Source organism: Corylus avellana, chromosome 1 (genome assembly GCF_965113065.1).
Source record: "Corylus avellana chromosome 1, dhCorAvel1.hap1.2, whole genome shotgun sequence".
NCBI lineage: Eukaryota > Viridiplantae > Streptophyta > Magnoliopsida > Fagales > Betulaceae > Corylus > Corylus avellana.
In genome coordinates, this window is record NC_142490.1 from 14,522,097 (window position 1) to 14,540,681 (window position 18,585).

Genomic DNA, 18,585 nt, shown 5'->3' on the forward strand with positions numbered 1-18,585 from the left:
AAGAAGAAGAACATCGTACAGAGTACCATCCCAACCATCAAAATCACTGACTTCTAGAATGTGAAAAATGGTTGCTATGAATTATAAAGCTGTATAAATACAGCAAGTGAACAAAACATACTTTGTAATCTGAATTTCCCTCTCTACATCAAGCTCAAAAATATGATCTTTCACCAATCTCCGAATACAAGATATACTAATATACAGGTGCATGGGTTCCTGCATGCTGCATACAGGCTAGAGCAATGTACTCCGCAGCATTAGCAGGGAGTTGCAGGCAGCATCTTTTCCTGAACTGCCTTGTAGCACTGGAGACTGCAAAGAGGAAGCTGAGACTTCGAATCTCGATACTTGTATGGATTAGTACAAGATGGACCAGCGCAGTTTTCGCGCGGAGGAGGATAACTGAAAATCAATACCAAAAACATTTTCAGGCCATCAGGCAAGAGACATTGATGATGTAGAGCCGTTGTGCATCAGCATGTACAAATTTCCAAGTGTAGATGGAGGAGGATCATACCTTTTGGGTTTGGAGTCAAATATGCTAGGGAGACCAATATCCTCAGAAAATGTCACTGTAGTCCCAGTAGGACCCATTATCAATCTAACGGTGTTAGATGAAATCGTCAAAGCATTGGCAGCCCTCTCCTGTAAAAGAATGATGTAACAGAAATTAACAAAATAGCTTTGTAGAATTGTAGCAAAACTAAAGAGAGAGTTCATCTAACACTTTCCAGTACCTGTGCCAATTCTTCGCGACGCTTCTTCAATTTATCTTCCTGCTTTTTCCGGCTAGATTCTTGACCAAGAATTTTTCTGATAGCCTCAGCCTACAAATATTCAATCAATAGTAACTGTTTCCGTCACTTCTGATATAAGCTGTAAATTAGAAAAGCATAAGTGAAATTATATAGTGAACAAAAACAAACCTCAGATTCCCGAGCAGCTTTCTCGACCTGCATCCTACGTCTTTGAGCAGCCTCAGATTTCTTTAGCTGTTGCTCTAATTCTGAAAGTTTCTCCTTTTGCCCTGGGATCAATAAAGGTGGAAATTTACAATTAATAATCCTCTACTATAGAATTCAAAAAGTTCAAGATGTAAAAAGGCATCACAGAGATGAATGCTCACTTCTTGGTGGGGCAGGAGGCAGTCCATTTGGAAACTCAATTAAACTTGTACCAGGTGTTGCATCTCTGCTTGACTGAAGGGCCCGTTGACGTGTTGTGAGAGTCATTTCCCTCTTATTATCCATTAAAGAATCCACAGATTCCTTTCTCTGCTTCTTCTTTTTGTTACCATCAAGTTCACCATCAGATCCTGACTCTCCTTCTTCCTCATAATCTGTGTCCTCAGATACTCTATCTGATCTGGACCTCTTAACATCTTTGCCTAACCTTGATGACCCACCATTTTCCATATTAGATACCCTAGAAAATTTCTGGTGTTTCTTGCTTGATTCTTCGTTGTCTTCTTTAGTTCCAGTCTTAGACTTCGAAGTTTTAAGCTTCTCCAGGTACCGAATCTCATCATCCTCCTCATCATCACCAAATTCTGTGTCAAGTACACGCCTCTTAGGGACCCGCCTGCTCTTACGAACTGGTTCAAATTTGTCTCCTTGCTTACCAGATGCACTCTTTCCAGACTGCTTCCCCGTCAAAGACTCTTCCTTCACAAGACTAAAACCACCTCTAGAGAAATCCTTCCATGGAATTCCTTGTAAGCCACTCCTCTTAACTAGGGGAGAGTGGTTATCGTCTGAATTTTCCTGCAATAGAAAAGTTTTTAATGATGAGATTATGCTGGAGTCTATATGTTACTCAATCAAAAGAGCAACTATTATGGTGAAACACCAAAATATTAACATAGAAGCTATTCCTCCATAAAGGTTTAAAAAATTTTATAGTAAGCAGCAAAATTTACGCCACAGGATCATCCCAGAATCAAGCAGATTATAAAGAATAGGTCAATCTATCTACTAAGAAGTTTCTCATACGATGTAAAATGCCAACTCAAAATTTTGAACAATCCCAACAAGGAATGCTTTAAGGACCAATTACATATGCCTCATTGTTTTTGCCTCACATAACTTTCGTTTTAAGGACCTTAAAACAATGTTCAATACATGGAAAATGAAACTATTATAGAAACGAGAAAGAGAATGGCACAATTTACTAACTCAAGCTTAAGAGAACATCCGTTAGATACCTGCAGATTCTGCTTCTGGCGCAGCCTTGAGGCATCTGAGGATCGAGAACTCTTTGAAGAAGACCCACCTCCTACTGCACCATTAGAAGCGGTGTTGGCTTGAATTGTTCGTGTGACACCACAAACCTTAAGCTTAACCTTTTTAACCTTGTTCTCATTTCCTGATCCATCTAGTGAGACTCCCGCCTGCCCTGAACTCAGACTTTCACCATTCCTCCCACCATATATGTCCACATTTCTTGGCTCTGATTCAAACCCATCCTTCAACTTGCTACTGTTTTTCCAGTTAGCAGGGGCAAGGACACCTTCACTACTACGTCTGTTATTAAACCCACTTCGGCCCGACATCTTATTGTAAAATGCATTGAATCCTCCATCTTTTTTATTCTTTTCATAGAGTTTTTCGCTTTCAGTCCCAGCAGCAGAAGGAAACTTTGACACACATTGATTAAGATTTAATTCTTTCCTCCTAGAATTAGTATCTCCACTAGCATTCTCTTCACTAGAGACCTTGCTTAAATCATCTGAAGGTGGTGTAGAAGATAAGGGTGAATTATCATGACCTTCATCCAGTGGCTGTGAATCAGGCCGAGGTCGGCGATAAGTTTGAGTCCTTTTCTTCCTTACAGGATTGCTGATACCATTATACCGAGAACCACCAAACTCATCCATGAAAGGAAATGTCGTTATTGCTCACTTCTTGTAATGCTGCTACTTCAAAGGGGATGAGATGGAAAATAGCAATAATAACAAAGTACTCCAGCAACTTCCAAAATGCTACAACATATAAATAAAAACTATTAGGAATTATACTCTACATTTCCTAACTAAGTCTTCATCGCATAAGAATAAGAAGGGAAGTTGGAGGGACGTGATTTACACTAAGACTTTATAACATAAGATCCACAATAACAATTACAAGAAGAAATAAGTTACTAACACTTGCTGTAACCCAAAATGGATAAAAAGGAAAACATGAAATAGGGATTTTTTAAAGAGGGTAGATACTCGACAAAGCTCCCCAATGTCGACAAGAGAAAACCAAAAATTTCAAAAAATGAGCTCCCATACTAACAGATCCAGATATGTAAGGAAGAAGAGTGAGGGTAGGAAAGCAAAACTTTAAAGAAATTTAGAGGCAATACAATGAGTTATTACACTACATACAACAATACAACGAAAACCAGATTGAAGAACACCGGCATTCAATTAACTCATATGAGATTACACTATACCACCCAAAAGAAGAACGGAATGACTCAAAAAAAAAAAAAAAAACCCAATTGAGGGCTAAAAAAAAGAAAGCCCACATCAAAATTCACCTAAAGAAAATTAACCCAGAAGAATTCAAAAGTCCCAGATGACACAGAAACAACGCCTAATCAACCCCGCAACCAAAAACGTAACAAATCGAAAGCAAACCCAGATTATTCAACACATATACTAAAACCTCAAACAAAACCCACAAAAGATTACCACCCCCCACCACACACACATGCACAAGCATTCATCAATCGCCATAAACAATCAGAAACCCAGGCACCCGCAAACACCCGCCCACCAAGAACCATGAAAGCCACACTAAATCCAGAAACCCACATAGGAAAACCTCCAAACAATCAACAAAAAGAGCGAAAGAGAATGATCCACTACCTTCTTCTTCGTCTTCAATTGCAACAAAGAAGAAACCCAAAAGAGCCCAGATGAGAAACCAAAGCCACGGCAGCAAGAGAAGAGAGCAATTGAACAGAGAAAGAGAAAGACAAAGACTTTTATCAAGTTGGGTGCGAGAAAAATACGGCTGTGTTTGGTATTGGCGTGTACAGAGATAGAGATAGAGAGTTTAGGGTTAGAGAGGCTTGGGTAAAGAATGATAATAGGAATACGGGAGACAGAAGGAGAGAGAAAGAGAAGGTATAGGAGAAGAGGACCTCTAATAATCTTCTTGTTCACCATTTTTTGCTAATTCCACACCCCAAATCCAAACACACCCTGTGTTTTTTTTTTTTTTTTTTCTTCTTGGTGTGGGTCGGTCACACACACACACGCCCCAACTCGGCGATCCCACTCAGTAACCCTCTCTCTCTCTCTTTCTCTCTCTAAATCTGTCTTTCCCTTTCTCTCTCTTGACCTCTTTGGCTTCGCTTTCCTTTTATTTTCCCTCCTCTTCTACGCACGGTTTATGCTGCAAGTGTGTGCGCAGGTTGAGAGGGATGCGCACCCCCATTGGCTTACGTTAGTGCTTTCACTGCCCTTTATCTCTTTTATTTTTATCTTTTTCCCTCGTGGCATGACACGTGGAAGGGGGTTATTGGTAGCAAGGAGTACTTTTTTAATATTAAAGCAACTACTGGGGCTTTTCTTTTCTTTGTTTGATGAGATTTATGGATGTTTTTAGCCTCGGATGTTGGAGCATCGATCTCGTCCTACGACCTTCCTGCAATGTTACTTTCTCCAAGTAATTTGGCATTTTTTCTCTTGATTCCTCAACCTCCAACACCCACCCATCTTCTTCCAACAACAAAGTCAAGCTTATTTTACACCCTAAACTCTCCCTCAATATTAATTCCAATGACTCACTATCTTCCTTTTGTCATTTGTAAAAAAAAAAAACAAAAAAACAAAAATTGTATGGGTAATACAATTTTTATTACAATCTTTTACAAATTGCATACGTGATAATGTTACGTAAACCATGGTGTACCCAAGAATAACCTTCTAGGAAACGGGCCACTCCAACTCAAAGCTAGCTCTAGCACGCCCATTCCTAATCAACTCTATGGATCGACTGAACCCAACCAAGTCTAAAGAGACAGACGCATAAGCAATAAAGAGACAATGTATGCACACCATACTACTATCAACTAAACTTGTAATGCTCATTTATTCTTGGGGAATAGGATCCTCAAGAATAATATCTAGTTAGTTATATGTGAAGGGTATTTTTGTCTTTTCACTTTTTTAGATGATAAAAATATCCCTCCAATATAACTAATTCTCGTTCATTTAAGCTATAGATGATCCTAATTCCTCTTTAAGGCTTTAACAAATTAAGTGCTCGAAAACATTCCATCAAGAGAAGGGAAAGGGCACTCACAAAATACACATCATTCTAGCCAAACACTTTTATTTTGCAACTTATTTAAGCTCATTATCTTCTCCAACCAACTTAAGCATCACCTCCCTTCTTCTTTACTAGCTCTCAATTCAAAATTTGGTGTGTGACCAATTGATTCTTTAAAGCACAATCAAATACTAATTGTTTAGTGATTGATATGATAATTAAGTATCACGTCAACCACAACCAAATTTAATTATTTAATGACTGGCATGATAAGTTGACGCTTATCATGCTAATTTGTAAAACAACTTACGTGGTAAAAGTATCAACATTCTTGCAAAAAGGATAGCATGAAAATCGTTTGAATGGTTAATCATAACAAAATCTACAAGGAGCATCGAAGGCAAAGCTGTATCCAGTAACCCATAGATAGATCCCCTTCACCTCCCAATTTTTATAAACTAAAATTTGACATTGAAACCTCTTTATATCAACTGTCTCTATTTTATATGTATGGACAGTCGTGGACAATTGGGGAGACCAAAGCTATCTCAGAAGTTTCCACTTGTAACCTAGACAACATCATTTTAGAAGGAACAGGTGGTATAAGATTTTTTTCGGTCCAAAATGGACGGGAGAGGATCCACTTAATGGCTAAGATTTCTCTAAAAATATAATAGTGTCATAAATAGAACATATGTTTTATTAATAAAAAAAAAATTAAAAAAAATATTATATATATTTTAAAAATAATTAAAACACAAAATAACAAAAATTAAAAGAAAATAATAAAAAATTAAAGGGTGGCTAGCCACTTCATTGGGGGTGGCTTCGGCCACCCCAGTTGGCGCTAGGGGTGGCTCCGGCCACCCTAGACTGGTGGATCGGCCACCCCCAAGTACCAAATCTTTGTTTTTTTTTTTTTTTTGGCCATTGGGGGTGGCTTATCCACCCCAGTTGGGGCTAGGAGCCACCCCCCAAGGGTCAAATCTTTTTTTATTTGGCCCTTCGGCCACTTCCCGTCATTCCTTAATTTTTTTATTATTATTTTTAAAATATATATATAATTTTTTATAATTTTTTTTTTATTAATGGACAGATGTCCTAGCCTCAAACTAAAGAGGATTCGGATCCATTTTAGAATGAGACAGTCATTTATCATTTTTAACGTGGTAGTGATGCATTTATGGTCGAAAACTTTTGATGCATGTAATCAGGGAGAGAACGATCACATAATATTTACATGACAATCATAATCGATTCTTAAATATTTTTTTAAAAAAAGTTGTTGTAACTATCACCCATGAGTCCATGACTCTGACCTAAGGGGCTAGAGGGTGACATCCCTAACGCAAAAAAATATGTTATAACAAATATATTTTAGCCTTTAAATATGTTTAAGAAAATATATTAGTTTTTTTTTTTTCTTCGAAACCCTAAAAAAAGTTTAATGCAGACTAAGGATTCGTTTGGAATTGCGGTTTCAATAAATACAATTTAAAAAATTTTTTTTTGAAATCACAAAAGGCGTTTGGTAAAACCTGTTAAAAAATATTTGGGGAAGCTTCAGAAAACCCCCTTGAAGTTCCAGCGATTTTGACAAACCCCCTCTGAATTTTCAAAACTCTCACTTAGGCCCCCTGAACTTTCATTTTCTCTCACTTTGGACCCTTGTAACTTTTTATACCCATTTTACCCTCAACCAAAACTACGCTGTTTTACCTTCAACCAAAACTACGTCGTTTTGGACTTCAAAACTACACCGTTTTGGGCTTCAAAACTACATCATCACCCAACCCAAAACGACGTCGTTTTGAGCATAATATTATAATAAAAAAAAAAAAAAAAAAAAAACCACGAAATCGCTTCAGCCACCCCCTTGGCCAAAAATGGGGTGGTCGGGCCACCCCATTTTTGGCCAAGGGGGTGGCTCTGGCCGATCTGGGGATGGTCAAACCACCCCCATGGCCAAGGGGGTATGGGGTGGCCAAAACCACCCCCAGCCCCTTGGGGGTGGTCCGGCCACCCCCAAATGCACCTGATCTCCCCTTCTTTTTTTTTTTTTTTTTTTTTTTGGCCAAGGGGGTGCCCGGACCACCCCCAGATCGGCCAGGGGTGGCTCCAGCCACCCCCGATTATTATTATTTTTTTAAATTTTTTTTAAAAAAAATTATTTATTTTGCTTTTCTTTAAAAAATTAAAATTAAAATTAAAATTAATGCCTAAAACGACGTCGTTTTGGGCTGGGTAGGTGTTGTAGTTTTAGGACACAAAACGACGTAGTTTTGGGGAGGGTAAAATGGGTATAAAAAGTCAAATTGTTTGACTTTAATGTTAAAAGGGTCCAAAGTGAGAGAAAACAAAAGTTCATGGGGTCTAAGTAAGAGTTTTGGAAATTCAGGGGGGGTTTGTCAAAATCGCTGAAAGTTCAGAGGGGGCTTTCTGAAGTTTTCCCAAAATATTTTTTTTTATCAAATATTTGTTATACAAAATCGTGATTTTGGTTTAAATTAAGTGTTTTTTAAATCGCAATACCAAACGCCTTACGTTTTGCTATATTTTTTTTTTTTAAAAAAAAAAAAGCAAATTGTTCTTACAAAATCGCAATTCTAAACACACCTTAAGTCTCGAAGTTAAATTTCTAATTCTATCTATGACTTATTAAATCAACATTATAAAATAATTGAAAAATATAAATATAAATCCAAACCCACGAAAACAAGGGACAAAAATTTCCTCTGACCCATATAAAATAGTGTCAAGTGTCTATAAACATTTAAAAAATATATTAAATTTTGTCTAAATTAGTAAACTGCTATTAATGAGGTTAAGTTTAATGTGTCTTTTAAATATTAATAGACACTTGACACAATTTTACATGGGTTGAAAAATATTTCCCAAATACCCATTTAGAGAAAATTTATGTCCAAAAACAAGGGAGTTCAAATTTGCGCCTAGGACATTATAGTCGATGAAGGTGCAGTGAATAGTGTCAATTGTCAAAGAAAGAGCCCAATCATTTCTCAGTCTTTTATGATTTTATCAAACTTTTGGAAGAAACAAGCAAACTATTAAAACTGACATTTTTCTTCCTTTAAGAAAGTCAAATTGGATTGAAATAATTTTTTAAAATTTAGTCTATTAAATTGATATTCATTTTTAGAGTATGACTTTTACATGTATTTTTAGAATAATAATATAAGTCTTTCTCGAGTTCTCTTAAAATCATCCTAAATGTAATATGACTTTTAAAATTACCTTAAATTTGAAATATGATTTATTAATTTTTGATCTATTGATGATTTTAAAAGTCACATCACATTTGAAATGACTCTAAGAAGACTTGTAACATTACTCGTATTTTTAATATAAACTGACGAATAATGCAATATACCATATTTTTATCTCGCAATGATAACAATACAATTACAACCAACTTTTTTTTTTCTTTTTATTCTTTTTAATAATGACCGATCTTAAAGGTTAGATTTGGTTGCTCTACATCTGTTTAGGTTTCTCCAAATAAACATTTGTACTCCAAACCATATCAAAAAAAAAAAAAAAAAAAAATTATAGAACCAAGAAAAAAAGAAAGAAGCATTAAATTAAAAGACCCTTTGAAGCCAATCCGATGAAACAAACTGATGGGCATATTTACAAAATCTATCACCGAGGAGAACCGCTGCCTAGGGGAAAACTGAACAATGGTTCTCCACAAGGGATAACAAAAGCACCCATTCCAATCCCCCACCAATCACAATTACTGAGAAAAAAAGAAAGAAAGGAAAACCCTGCTACATTCTTCCACCTCCAACAAGGAAGGCTCTTCACATTGTTGATTTTCGCAGTCAAAAACTTTACAGCAAATGAAGGCTTTTGGTTAACTTACCTTTAAAAGTCTTCATCGTCCTTCATGAAGATCTTCAGAGAAGACCGCTGTTCTTGAGATGTTGTCATTGTCGAAGGTACTTAGACCGGAGTAAGGACCGGAAGAGAACATCGAAGACGTGCCATCAGACTCGAAGGTAGTAGATGACTGCCTTAGGTTTGGCCGGTTGTTGGAAGAGGTTAACATGGAATCTTGATATTCTGTGACACGCTGCACCATTTTTAGTGACTGCACCACTTCACCCATTGTAGGCCGTTGGCTTGCCTCGGGTGCAACACAAGCGGCCGCAATTGTGCAAACACGTACAAAATCTTCCTTCGGGTACTTCCCTCCAAGCGTTGAATCAGCAAGCTCTTCCAGCCGATCCTTGTCTCTAAGAATTGGTCTGGCCTGAAAGCAGTACAACTCACTGGTCTTACTTTCCTTCCACAATAGTAATTACATGACAAGTCATGATAAATCTGATCTTCATAAAAGATAACCAACTGCAACCGGTGATTATTAAAAGAAGAAGAACAAGGGATAAGTCTTCTCACGTGTAGGTTCAAATATTTAAGGTTTGTGTTCAGGACGTTTGCTCTGATACTATATTTAATCAATATTCATCTCAAAAACTTAAGCTAATTGAAATAAATTAATTTAATCATTTAATTTATGTTCCAACAAACAATAAGACTAACCCAAGTGACGAGGTTTTCCTGTCCAGCTGGTTGTGACATTTCCACAGGCTTCCTTCCGGTCAGCAATTCAAGTAGTACAACCCCATAGCTGTATACATCACTTTTAACGAGTAGATGTCCAGTCATAGCATACTCAGGAGCTACATACCTGTAAATTAATTCATTCCATCTTAACACCGACTTCAATTATGGAAATAACAAGTTTAAAAAAGGGAGAATGAGACTGACCCAAATGTGCCCATCACTCGAGTAGAGAGGTAGTTTATTCTGCCTTCGGGTGCCTGTTTAGCGAGGCCAAAGTCAGCAACTTTAGCATTAAAGTTGTTCTCAAGCAGTATATTGGATGCCTTGAAATCTCTGTGGATAACACAGGGCTGTGAGTCCTCGTGCAGGTATGCAAGTCCCCTTGCAGCATCAAGTGCAATCTTCATTCTTGTGTCCCAATCCAAAGGACAATTTACTCCCAGGGGACCTGAGGCAAAACCAATTCATTGTCAATTATGCATGAGATCTACTTTACGCCTGGAATGTCTTTCTTTTTTCAAGTTTCCACTCAGAAAGAGAAATATCAAAGTAAGATGCTAGTAGAATCTGTGATTGAAGAAAACAAATTACCATGGAGCCAGGCCTCCAAGCTTCCATTTGGGACGAGCTCATAGCAAAGTAGGTTTTGTGAAGAGTCACGATTGCTATAGTAACCCACAAGTTTGACAAGATTACGGTGATGCAGCCTACTAAGCATCTCAACCTCTACCAGAAACTCTTTATCCCCTTGTTGCCCTCCACTAGTAAGCCTCTTAATTGCTACAGCTGTACCGTCACTTAAGACACCCTTGTAAACTCTACCAAACCCACCTTCTCCAAGTATGCTTGCAGATTCAAAGTTGTTTGTGGCTTCTTTAAGTTCTTCATAAGCTAGAAACCGAGTGCTGGTTGGGTGGGGAAGAGATCCTACTGCCGGAACTGCACCCACAGTCCTCAGCTTTTCTGGTGGAGAAGAAAGAGAAAACAACTAATTGAAATAGAAAAGATAAACAAAAGGTTTCACAAAAAATTAAACCCATAACAGTCATGCAGTATCAGTTAAAATCAAATCTATTTCAAGTATCTTAGTGGTGTTTCCGGCTGTCCTCATTTATCACAGAAATTCCAAGTCTTTTCTTTAGCTGGTTAGGTTGTTTTAATCTGAGATGCCGATTGATTGTGCTTAATTTTCAGGATTTTCTTCTTCTTTTTTCTCCTTGTAATTAGGTGTTTCTCTCGTATATTTCCTGGGTTGCACTTTCTCTTTTAATGATATTTGAATTACTTACTTAAAAAAAATAAAAAAATAAATAATCTAAGATGCCCATTGATGTTAGACAAGCCAAGTTGAAATTTGTTATATGCATGCTGAAAGCGTAACAAGGTATAGACATATTTTTAACTTGTTTAAGGGGAAAAACTTAAAACCATAGCAGAAACTTGTTATATACATGCTGAAAGCGTAACAAGCTATAGACATATTTTTGACTTGTTTAAGGGGAAAAACTTAAAACGACAAGGCAACATTTAGCCAACCGAGTAACAGAAACTTTTTTTTTTCTGGAAATCCAAGCCAAAGAAAGCATATTATCCATAATACATCTCAACCTCTCTCCCCCAACAGATAATTTTTTAATTCCAGAAAAGTTTTAACCATGTGAAACACAGAGTGATCTCAGGTCCATATGAGTCCAAATGCCCCCTAATTATAATAATGAAGCTATATTAAATGAAGATAAGTAGTAGGAGAGCTTTTCTTATCTTGGTTGTCAACTCCCATTATTTGAGTTAGGTGTTTGTTACGTTTTTAATACTACTGTCCACAAGTAGCAATTAACATTATTTAGAACAATTCGGCAATTATGTTTTATTTTCAATATTTTAATTTTGAGGCTAGAAATAGTAGATCTAATCGGGGTAAAGGCAGAACAATTTTGTGGGTTTAGGACTGCTTTGTGGGTTTAGGGTTTATTTGGGGTTTTAGGGGTCAACTTTGCGGGCTTTGGACTTCTTTCGGTTTTAGGGTTCTCTTATGGGGGTCTTTTTTGGCTAGCTTTGGTTTTCCTGTGTGCTTAGGGGCACCTTACGTTTATACAACATTACTTACTAAAAAAAAACATTATTTAGAACAATATTTTTTTTTTTCCGATCTCATGCGTTCACCACTGCAAACTTTGAAGGCATTATCAAAAGCTAATCCACACAACAGTATCTACCACTAGCAATTTGTTACAGGATGATTGTAGAGATTATTAACAATAAAGTAAAGCACAAAGGCAGAGTGAGACGTATGGACCTAGAATTAAAGATAAATACCAGTTTCTACAAGAGATGCTTTAGTCTTCCCTTGGCGGAATGCGCATAAACAAATTATAATCACAGATACAATGGCGATGAACATTATGGCAGCTCCAATACCAAGTATAGCAGTTAAATTTGAATGCCGCTCTTTGTTTGAAGCACCAAGTGATGCAGGAGTTGCTGAATGATATGGTGGGGCCTCCACAGGCGATGTAGCAATAAGAGGAGCTGTAAATTGCAAGGCTGTGTCAATATTCTAGAACAGGGTTAAGTTCTAAAGGAAAATCATCAACATAACACTGGAGCTGGAAAAGGTATTGAAGTGAGTAATTGAGGCATAGCAATAAAGATGAAATTAATTCTGAACAATAGCAAGGGAAGTCAAAAATTTTGAAAGTCAACATTTCAAATAGTGTTTTCAGATTTCAAACCCCGGGAACAAGCACAAAAGTTATATACTCGGCTTACCAATTCAAGCAGCTGTGTGTGTGCACGCACATATATGTCGTTGAAAGAAGAAAAGAGTATATATTGAAAATCAGCAACTATGTAAAGCATGGCTATGAAACTTGAAAGAACTGGAAAAGTGAGCTGTAACCAGGATAAAATCCTAATTTTGAAGGAGTTCAACCAGCCAACTCAGCATGACCAACTTTTATAAAAATCTTTTCTTTTTCTTTAGTCTGTGTGTGGTAAACATGGGAAAGTATAAGTGCAGAGCCAAAAATTTTAAGAGTAACAGCAATCAGGAGCCATGACCCCATCACTATTGATACAATCATTGCTCTATTCCTCCAGCTTAAAATAAATTTCATGGAATACGTGCACACAAATGTCGAAACCATAGCTATTCCCCCAGCCACCCCACCACCCCCCTCCCCCCCCCAAAAAAAAGGATCCAAATTTCGCAGAGAAAAAGGGGAAAACATACATTAGTACAAAAATGTCCTAAAAGCAGTCAAAAGCTTATCAAAATTACCTGGAGAAGGCAGTGGAGGCTGAAACCAGGTAAAATTGAGAAGTCTGTAATCACCCACAAATGTAGGGTTTAGATGGACCTTATGCATGACGAGCAAAGAATTTATCACAGATGCATCACTGGCAGAAAAACTGATCCCCGTACGTGGAACTATATCCATTGAAATATTTAATGTTGATAAGCTGAGTACATAAAAGTTTATCAGCTGAATTTGGGAATTTTGCAAACTAAGTTGGGAAGCTAATTCTTGTAGAAAAAGATTCCAATTTTGAGAGACGTTTAAGAGGAGAAGGTCTAGTTTTATTGGATACACACAGTGGCACCCCTGAGTCCCTTGTTTCAATATCATGTCTGGTTTGCAACAATCTGGCAGAATGAAAAATAAGAACACATATCAATATATAAGTAAGGTCCTTGTTAGCTTCAAGTTTGATTTAAGAAGAACCAGGAAATTTCAAATATTAGTGCACTGTGACACCACATGCTTGGTAAATGAAAAAAAAAAAAAAAAGACACATATATTAAAAGAAGAAGAAAAAAAGATTATATTAATTAAAGGTTTTCCACTTTTTTCATGGTAGCGTACCTCTACAAATAATAGATAAATTGAAGAGAAGGAGATTAAAAAATAAAATTTAAAAAAGGTTCTTTCAGAGCAAAACTTACCAGAGACAGAAGGAGATAGTGGTGGCTGAGCTAAACCAGAAGGAAGTGCACCAGCACTGGACTGTGTTGGGGCAATATTCTTAAGACTAGCAATAGGTGGTGCTAATACACTCCTCTTCATCAATGGTTTTGACAATCGTGAGCTAGTAGGGGGGTGACCAGGAGTTAACAGTGGGCCATAAAAAGGAGGATGGGCTGGTGATAGTACAGTTGTTGGCGCACCATGTGGAGAAAAATGCTTATGTCGAGGTTTATGGAACAAAGGAGGATCAGCTGGTAGAGGTAGATCAGGAATAGCAGGTGCAGTCAAAGGTGCACTAGTAGGAGACACTAAAGGGGCTTCCAATAGATCATTGGATACATCAGCATTGGTGATGTATATCAAATAAAATAATACAAGCAAACGTTTCCGCAACAACCATCGAAGCATTTCCAATACTCCTGCAATTTTTGTTCAGTATTCAATCTACTCAGAAGATGGAAGCCATGGCAATTATCATTATAACATTAGCACTATATTTGGTAAATGTCAAGAATCCAAGAACCCAGTGGTTCTGCAATAAATCAATTTCATTTGAATCACTCATAGAGTTTACTCCCAACAATATTCAAAGAATGCACCACATAAAACACACACACAAGATAACCAAAGTCGGACATCTAGTGCAATTAAAAAAAATATTACAATATACCTAATGCTCCATTTGGTTACTAGATTCTTCAGAACCAACCAACCAGCCTAATTCGACTCTTTGGCCAAGGCAAGTCTTCCGTGTGTAAAAACGATAGAATTTATTATTTAAATTTCCATATTATTTTCTATTTGTAGCTTTTCTATGCAACTAAACAAAACGAATTGCTCAAGTACAAATCAAATTGCTATATAAATTATAACTCCGCCAGACACAACACCAACAACAATAGCTCAACGAATTCAACAAGTCCAATCTATATACCAAGCAAATGTTCTTCATTTTCATTTTTTAAAAAAAAAAAAAATCAACAAACACGAAGAAATTTCAAGTGCTGATTTAGCATTTATCCGTGTGTTACTCCCTAAATTTCGATTTCAAATAAGCCAAATCAGTGGCTCACCACTGACGATAGATATTTGTACTTTCAGGTTCCGATTACCAGATAACGAAACACTATCAAAAAGTTACTTTTTTAGCAGCCCAATAAACGCTAATCCAAGTATTAGGCTTGATTAAACAGAGCTTATCATTTCCAAGAAGCTAAACAACATTATGCAATAGACACAAAAACTAGATTCCATTTTTCTTTTCCTCAGTTTCCCTAAGTTACGCATACGATTCAAATTTTTTTCTCCTTTTCTTTTTTTTTCTTCTCTTTTTCCACATTCTCTCAGCAACCAAAGTACCAAACGGAGCAGCGAGAAACCACACTACAAGCGAATTAGAATTACCGGCGGTGACAGAAACCGCGCGCACCGACATCACCGACGCCGTAGATGACCGCAGGATCGCTTCCTCAGATCTGTGAGATTCGATGAAATCAACGGCGAGATCACACTGTAAAATGAGCATAACACCACACCTGAGCTCCGAGCCAACACTAGGAACTCAAACCATTCCCAACCGAAAATGGATATAAGGATCCAACGGCGGGGATATCGTCAAAATCCGAACTCGGAACAGTGGACTCGGAGTCAAACCTGCCATTACTGAGTCGACTCGGAGAGACTTAATTTGGAAACTCGAGCCCAGAGAAAGACAGAGAGAGAGGCGAGAAGCTCTCTTTCTTCGGGTTCACTCTGTCATCAGTGCTCGAGAAGCTCTCTTCGTTTTTCTTTTTCTTTTCCTTGTTTTTTTCCTATTTTTTTGTTTCGATGTGTGAGAAAGCAGCGAAGCGATGCGCCTTTATTTACATCTAACGTGTGCCGTTAACGGAAAAGAACAGATTAACGGTTAAAAAAAAAAAAAAAAAAGGACATCGTTGTTCGGTGTCTGCTGTCTGCAGGGAGAGAGCTGAGATTCTCTGTGGCGCTGGTACGATGTTCTCTTCCAGCCTAGTCTTGGTTTCTGACCAAAAAATAAATATCTTTTAATCTTTGAATATGTGGTAAATGCAGGGCTTTTTACAGTGAAATGCCATCGATCATACCATTTTATTTAATTTTTGGAAGAAAAAGAAAATGTAGCTTTATTTATAAATTATCAAATCATTGCATGAAGATAATTTTTATTTTTATTCAATCAATTTGAAGATGTTTCTCATTAAATGAGTTAAAGGATTTGATAGGTGAATGAAAGAAATAAATATGCTTTAAAATCTATTATTAGACATATGAAAAGCATATTTTAATTTCCATATGTCACTCTCGACGTTTAAAAAATTAATAATTTACATAGAATGAATGAATTATAAAAGAGTTTATGAGCGTTAAATCTCATATTAATTTCTTATTATGTTGGACTGAACTTTACAGACTATTATAAAAAGTTTCAATTACAACTTAACTAGTCTATTTTGAGTGATAGTGCATAAATGAGTAGCATTTTCCTCATTGGGTTGTTGACAAGCTTCTGCTTCTTCCAAGTAGGTATTCAAATCAGTTTATGTGATTTTACCGAATTACAAATAGCTCAATGTGATTTAAAAAGTAATTAAAAACTATCCGTGGTAAATAAAAAAACACAATTAGGTCTCTAGACGCCTTTTCGGCTAGCAAATTGAACGGAGTATGTTAATGTGACATGTCATCACAAACTTTTCTTTTATTTTTCTTTTTCTTTTTGTTTATATATATATTTTCTATTTTCTTTTTCTTTTATGTTTTTTTTTTTAATTATTATTCTAAATGGCATCCATCACACCTTATAGAGCGATTTGAGAAGAGGTAAAATTTCAAAGACCACCGAAACATTTTTTCCTTAATTTTTTTAAGGTTACACAAATATATTTTTTAGTTCTGTCCAATATATATATATATATGATACAAATATTCAGAAATCATTATATTTGTTGTGTAAGCAGTAAGGTTTAATGATTAATTCGTCATGAGTTTGATGTTTGAGCAAGTTATTCTTCTTCTTTTTTTTACTTTTTTACTTTAATTGTGTTCCTTGAACTTTTTAATAATTTTACTTGACTTGTAAAAAAAAATTATCCCTTTCGGTTTTGATTGTGACTCTCTTCTGTTATTTTTGCTTTAAAGTAATAAAAATTTATCTAAACTTTATCAAAGTCAATCTCTTTAAGAATATAATTTTGTTATTTTAATTCAATAACGAGAATATGTTTTTCATCAAATGAATTATATGATTTGACAGGTGAATGAAATTATGAAACCAATAATATACTTTTAGAATCAATACTCAATACACATGAAAACTTGAAAAGCATATGTTTACTGCGTGAGGTTGTGCTTTTATAAATGATTATAAAAAATTATAATTACGACTTGACTAATTTATTTGGAGTGATAGTACATATATATCAAGTGTTTTTTACTGGCTAACTTGCTAGTGAGCAAAGAAGCTAAAGTAGCATAAGGGTGTGTGGTAGAGAAAATGGATTCAGCAACGGAGTTAAAGTTGGGCATCATTACGCTGGTGGTAATATGAGGCACTTGTCAACTTAGGAAAGACGTTTTAAGCTAGAAAACAAATACAAAATTAGTCTTTGTGATTTTACTTACTTGCAAATCGCTCATTGTGATTTAAAAAGTAATTACCAACTCCTTAGAGTAAGCCAAAAACACAAATAGGTGTTAGGACTCCTTTTTAGTTAGACAATTGGATGAAATCCGTTAAAGTGTCGTGTTAGTACCAATTTTTTTTTTTTTAATATGTATTTTATATTTTTTTTACCTCTAAATGACATGTATTTTAATATTATTGGTACTAATATGACACATTAATGCATTCCGTCAAATTTGCTAATGAACAACGTGTCCACTATTTTCAATCCCGCCAAATTATACGAACTGGTTTTGTATTCTTTTGTTGTTTGACTTGTTTCAAATTTTAAGTGTAAAACATTTTGTTGCCTATGCCCTTATGTTTGTTTTTTTTTTTTTTGTCCACTTTAGATTGGCCATTATTTTACACCGCACGAAACACGTGAAAGACGAGAAAACATTGTTTTTAAAGAAAATACTTTTGCGGAAACAAATGATACCTAAGATTAATGTCAAAAACAAACCCAAATAATTATGGGGACATGTTGACAAAATCCAATAATTAGGGCTCGAGTTCCTCTCACAAGATCAATGTTGGAAAAGCAATGGTTTAATCTATTAGAAAACCTAACTTACACAACGATGTTTTGATAATAACATTAATAAACTAGTACAAATCTTTATCAAAGATATGCACGATTCTTGGATGAAACGTTGTGCATGAGGATCACGTGGCACGACCGTGGCCATGAATCTGAAAGTAGTCCAACACCCTTGCCAACGAGGCAGCAGTCTCTTTTAAGCGATTGACATTGATTGCTGACTTTTTTTCTTTTTTTTTTTTTTTTTTTTTTGTTAATAAGTGAAATTGTATTAATAAAAAAAATATGATAGTTGACCCAATTTAAAACCTAATTTTTAGGTACGTGGCACAAAGCTATATAAGAGTTGCGTCAGGTTTAAAATTAAAATTTAAAAAATCAAACAAAAATAAAAACATATGTTCACAAAAGTTTGGTCTTAGATGAGGTTCAGTTGAATCCCTATCATATCTCTTAATAAAATAAAAAAAATGTTATGATCAGTTTTGTTTGTTAGAAAATAACATCCACAATTAACACAAAGAGAATACTTAG

General features: G+C 35.9%; 2 protein-coding genes across 2 annotated transcripts; both read right to left on the reverse strand.

The window, feature by feature from the left end:
- Positions 1 to 61: 61 nt before the first annotated feature.
- On the reverse strand, positions 62 to 4,403 carry LOC132170600 (HIT zinc finger and PAPA-1-like domain-containing protein). Its single transcript, XM_059581629.2, has 7 exons — positions 3,860 to 4,403; positions 2,207 to 2,983; positions 1,130 to 1,766; positions 930 to 1,030; positions 741 to 830; positions 521 to 648; positions 62 to 405 (listed from the first exon to the last, which is right to left on the reverse strand). Exons 2-7 carry the CDS (start codon positions 2,876 to 2,878, stop codon positions 261 to 263), a joined length of 1,773 nt encoding a protein of 590 aa, XP_059437612.2. The 5' UTR covers positions 2,879 to 2,983; positions 3,860 to 4,403; the 3' UTR covers positions 62 to 260.
- A 4,448-nt stretch (positions 4,404 to 8,851) lies between these two features.
- Positions 8,852 to 15,644, reverse strand: LOC132170236 (Protein kinase superfamily protein). The gene is made up of 8 exons (XM_059581133.2): positions 15,233 to 15,644; positions 13,807 to 14,247; positions 13,141 to 13,506; positions 12,177 to 12,389; positions 10,452 to 10,823; positions 10,065 to 10,308; positions 9,837 to 9,984; positions 8,852 to 9,546 (listed from the first exon to the last, which is right to left on the reverse strand). Exons 1-8 carry the CDS (start codon positions 15,351 to 15,353, stop codon positions 9,169 to 9,171), a joined length of 2,283 nt encoding a protein of 760 aa, XP_059437116.2. The 5' UTR covers positions 15,354 to 15,644; the 3' UTR covers positions 8,852 to 9,168.
- Between the last annotated feature and the right edge of the window lie 2,941 nt (positions 15,645 to 18,585).

Bases quoted from the DNA above. Each gene is read 5' to 3' on its own strand.
- LOC132170600 (XM_059581629.2), bottom strand. From the start codon at position 2,878: ATGGATGAGTTTGGTGGTTCTCGGTATAATGGTATCAGCAATCCTGTA. The intron at 1,767-2,206 runs GTATCTAACGGA...TTTCTATTGCAG, and splicing joins GCCAGAAGCAGAATCTGCAG to GAAAATTCAGACGATAACCA. The intron at 831-929 runs GTTTGTTTTTGT...GAATATTTGTAG, and splicing joins AAGCTGCTCGGGAATCTGAG to GCTGAGGCTATCAGAAAAAT.
- LOC132170236 (XM_059581133.2), bottom strand. From the start codon at position 15,353: ATGCTCATTTTACAGTGTGATCTCGCCGTTGATTTCATCGAATCTCAC. The intron at 13,507-13,806 runs GTAAGTTTTGCT...TCATTCTGCCAG, and splicing joins ACTATCTCCTTCTGTCTCTG to ATTGTTGCAAACCAGACATG. The intron at 12,390-13,140 runs GTAATTTTGATA...TGCAATTTACAG, and splicing joins GCCTCCACTGCCTTCTCCAG to CTCCTCTTATTGCTACATCG.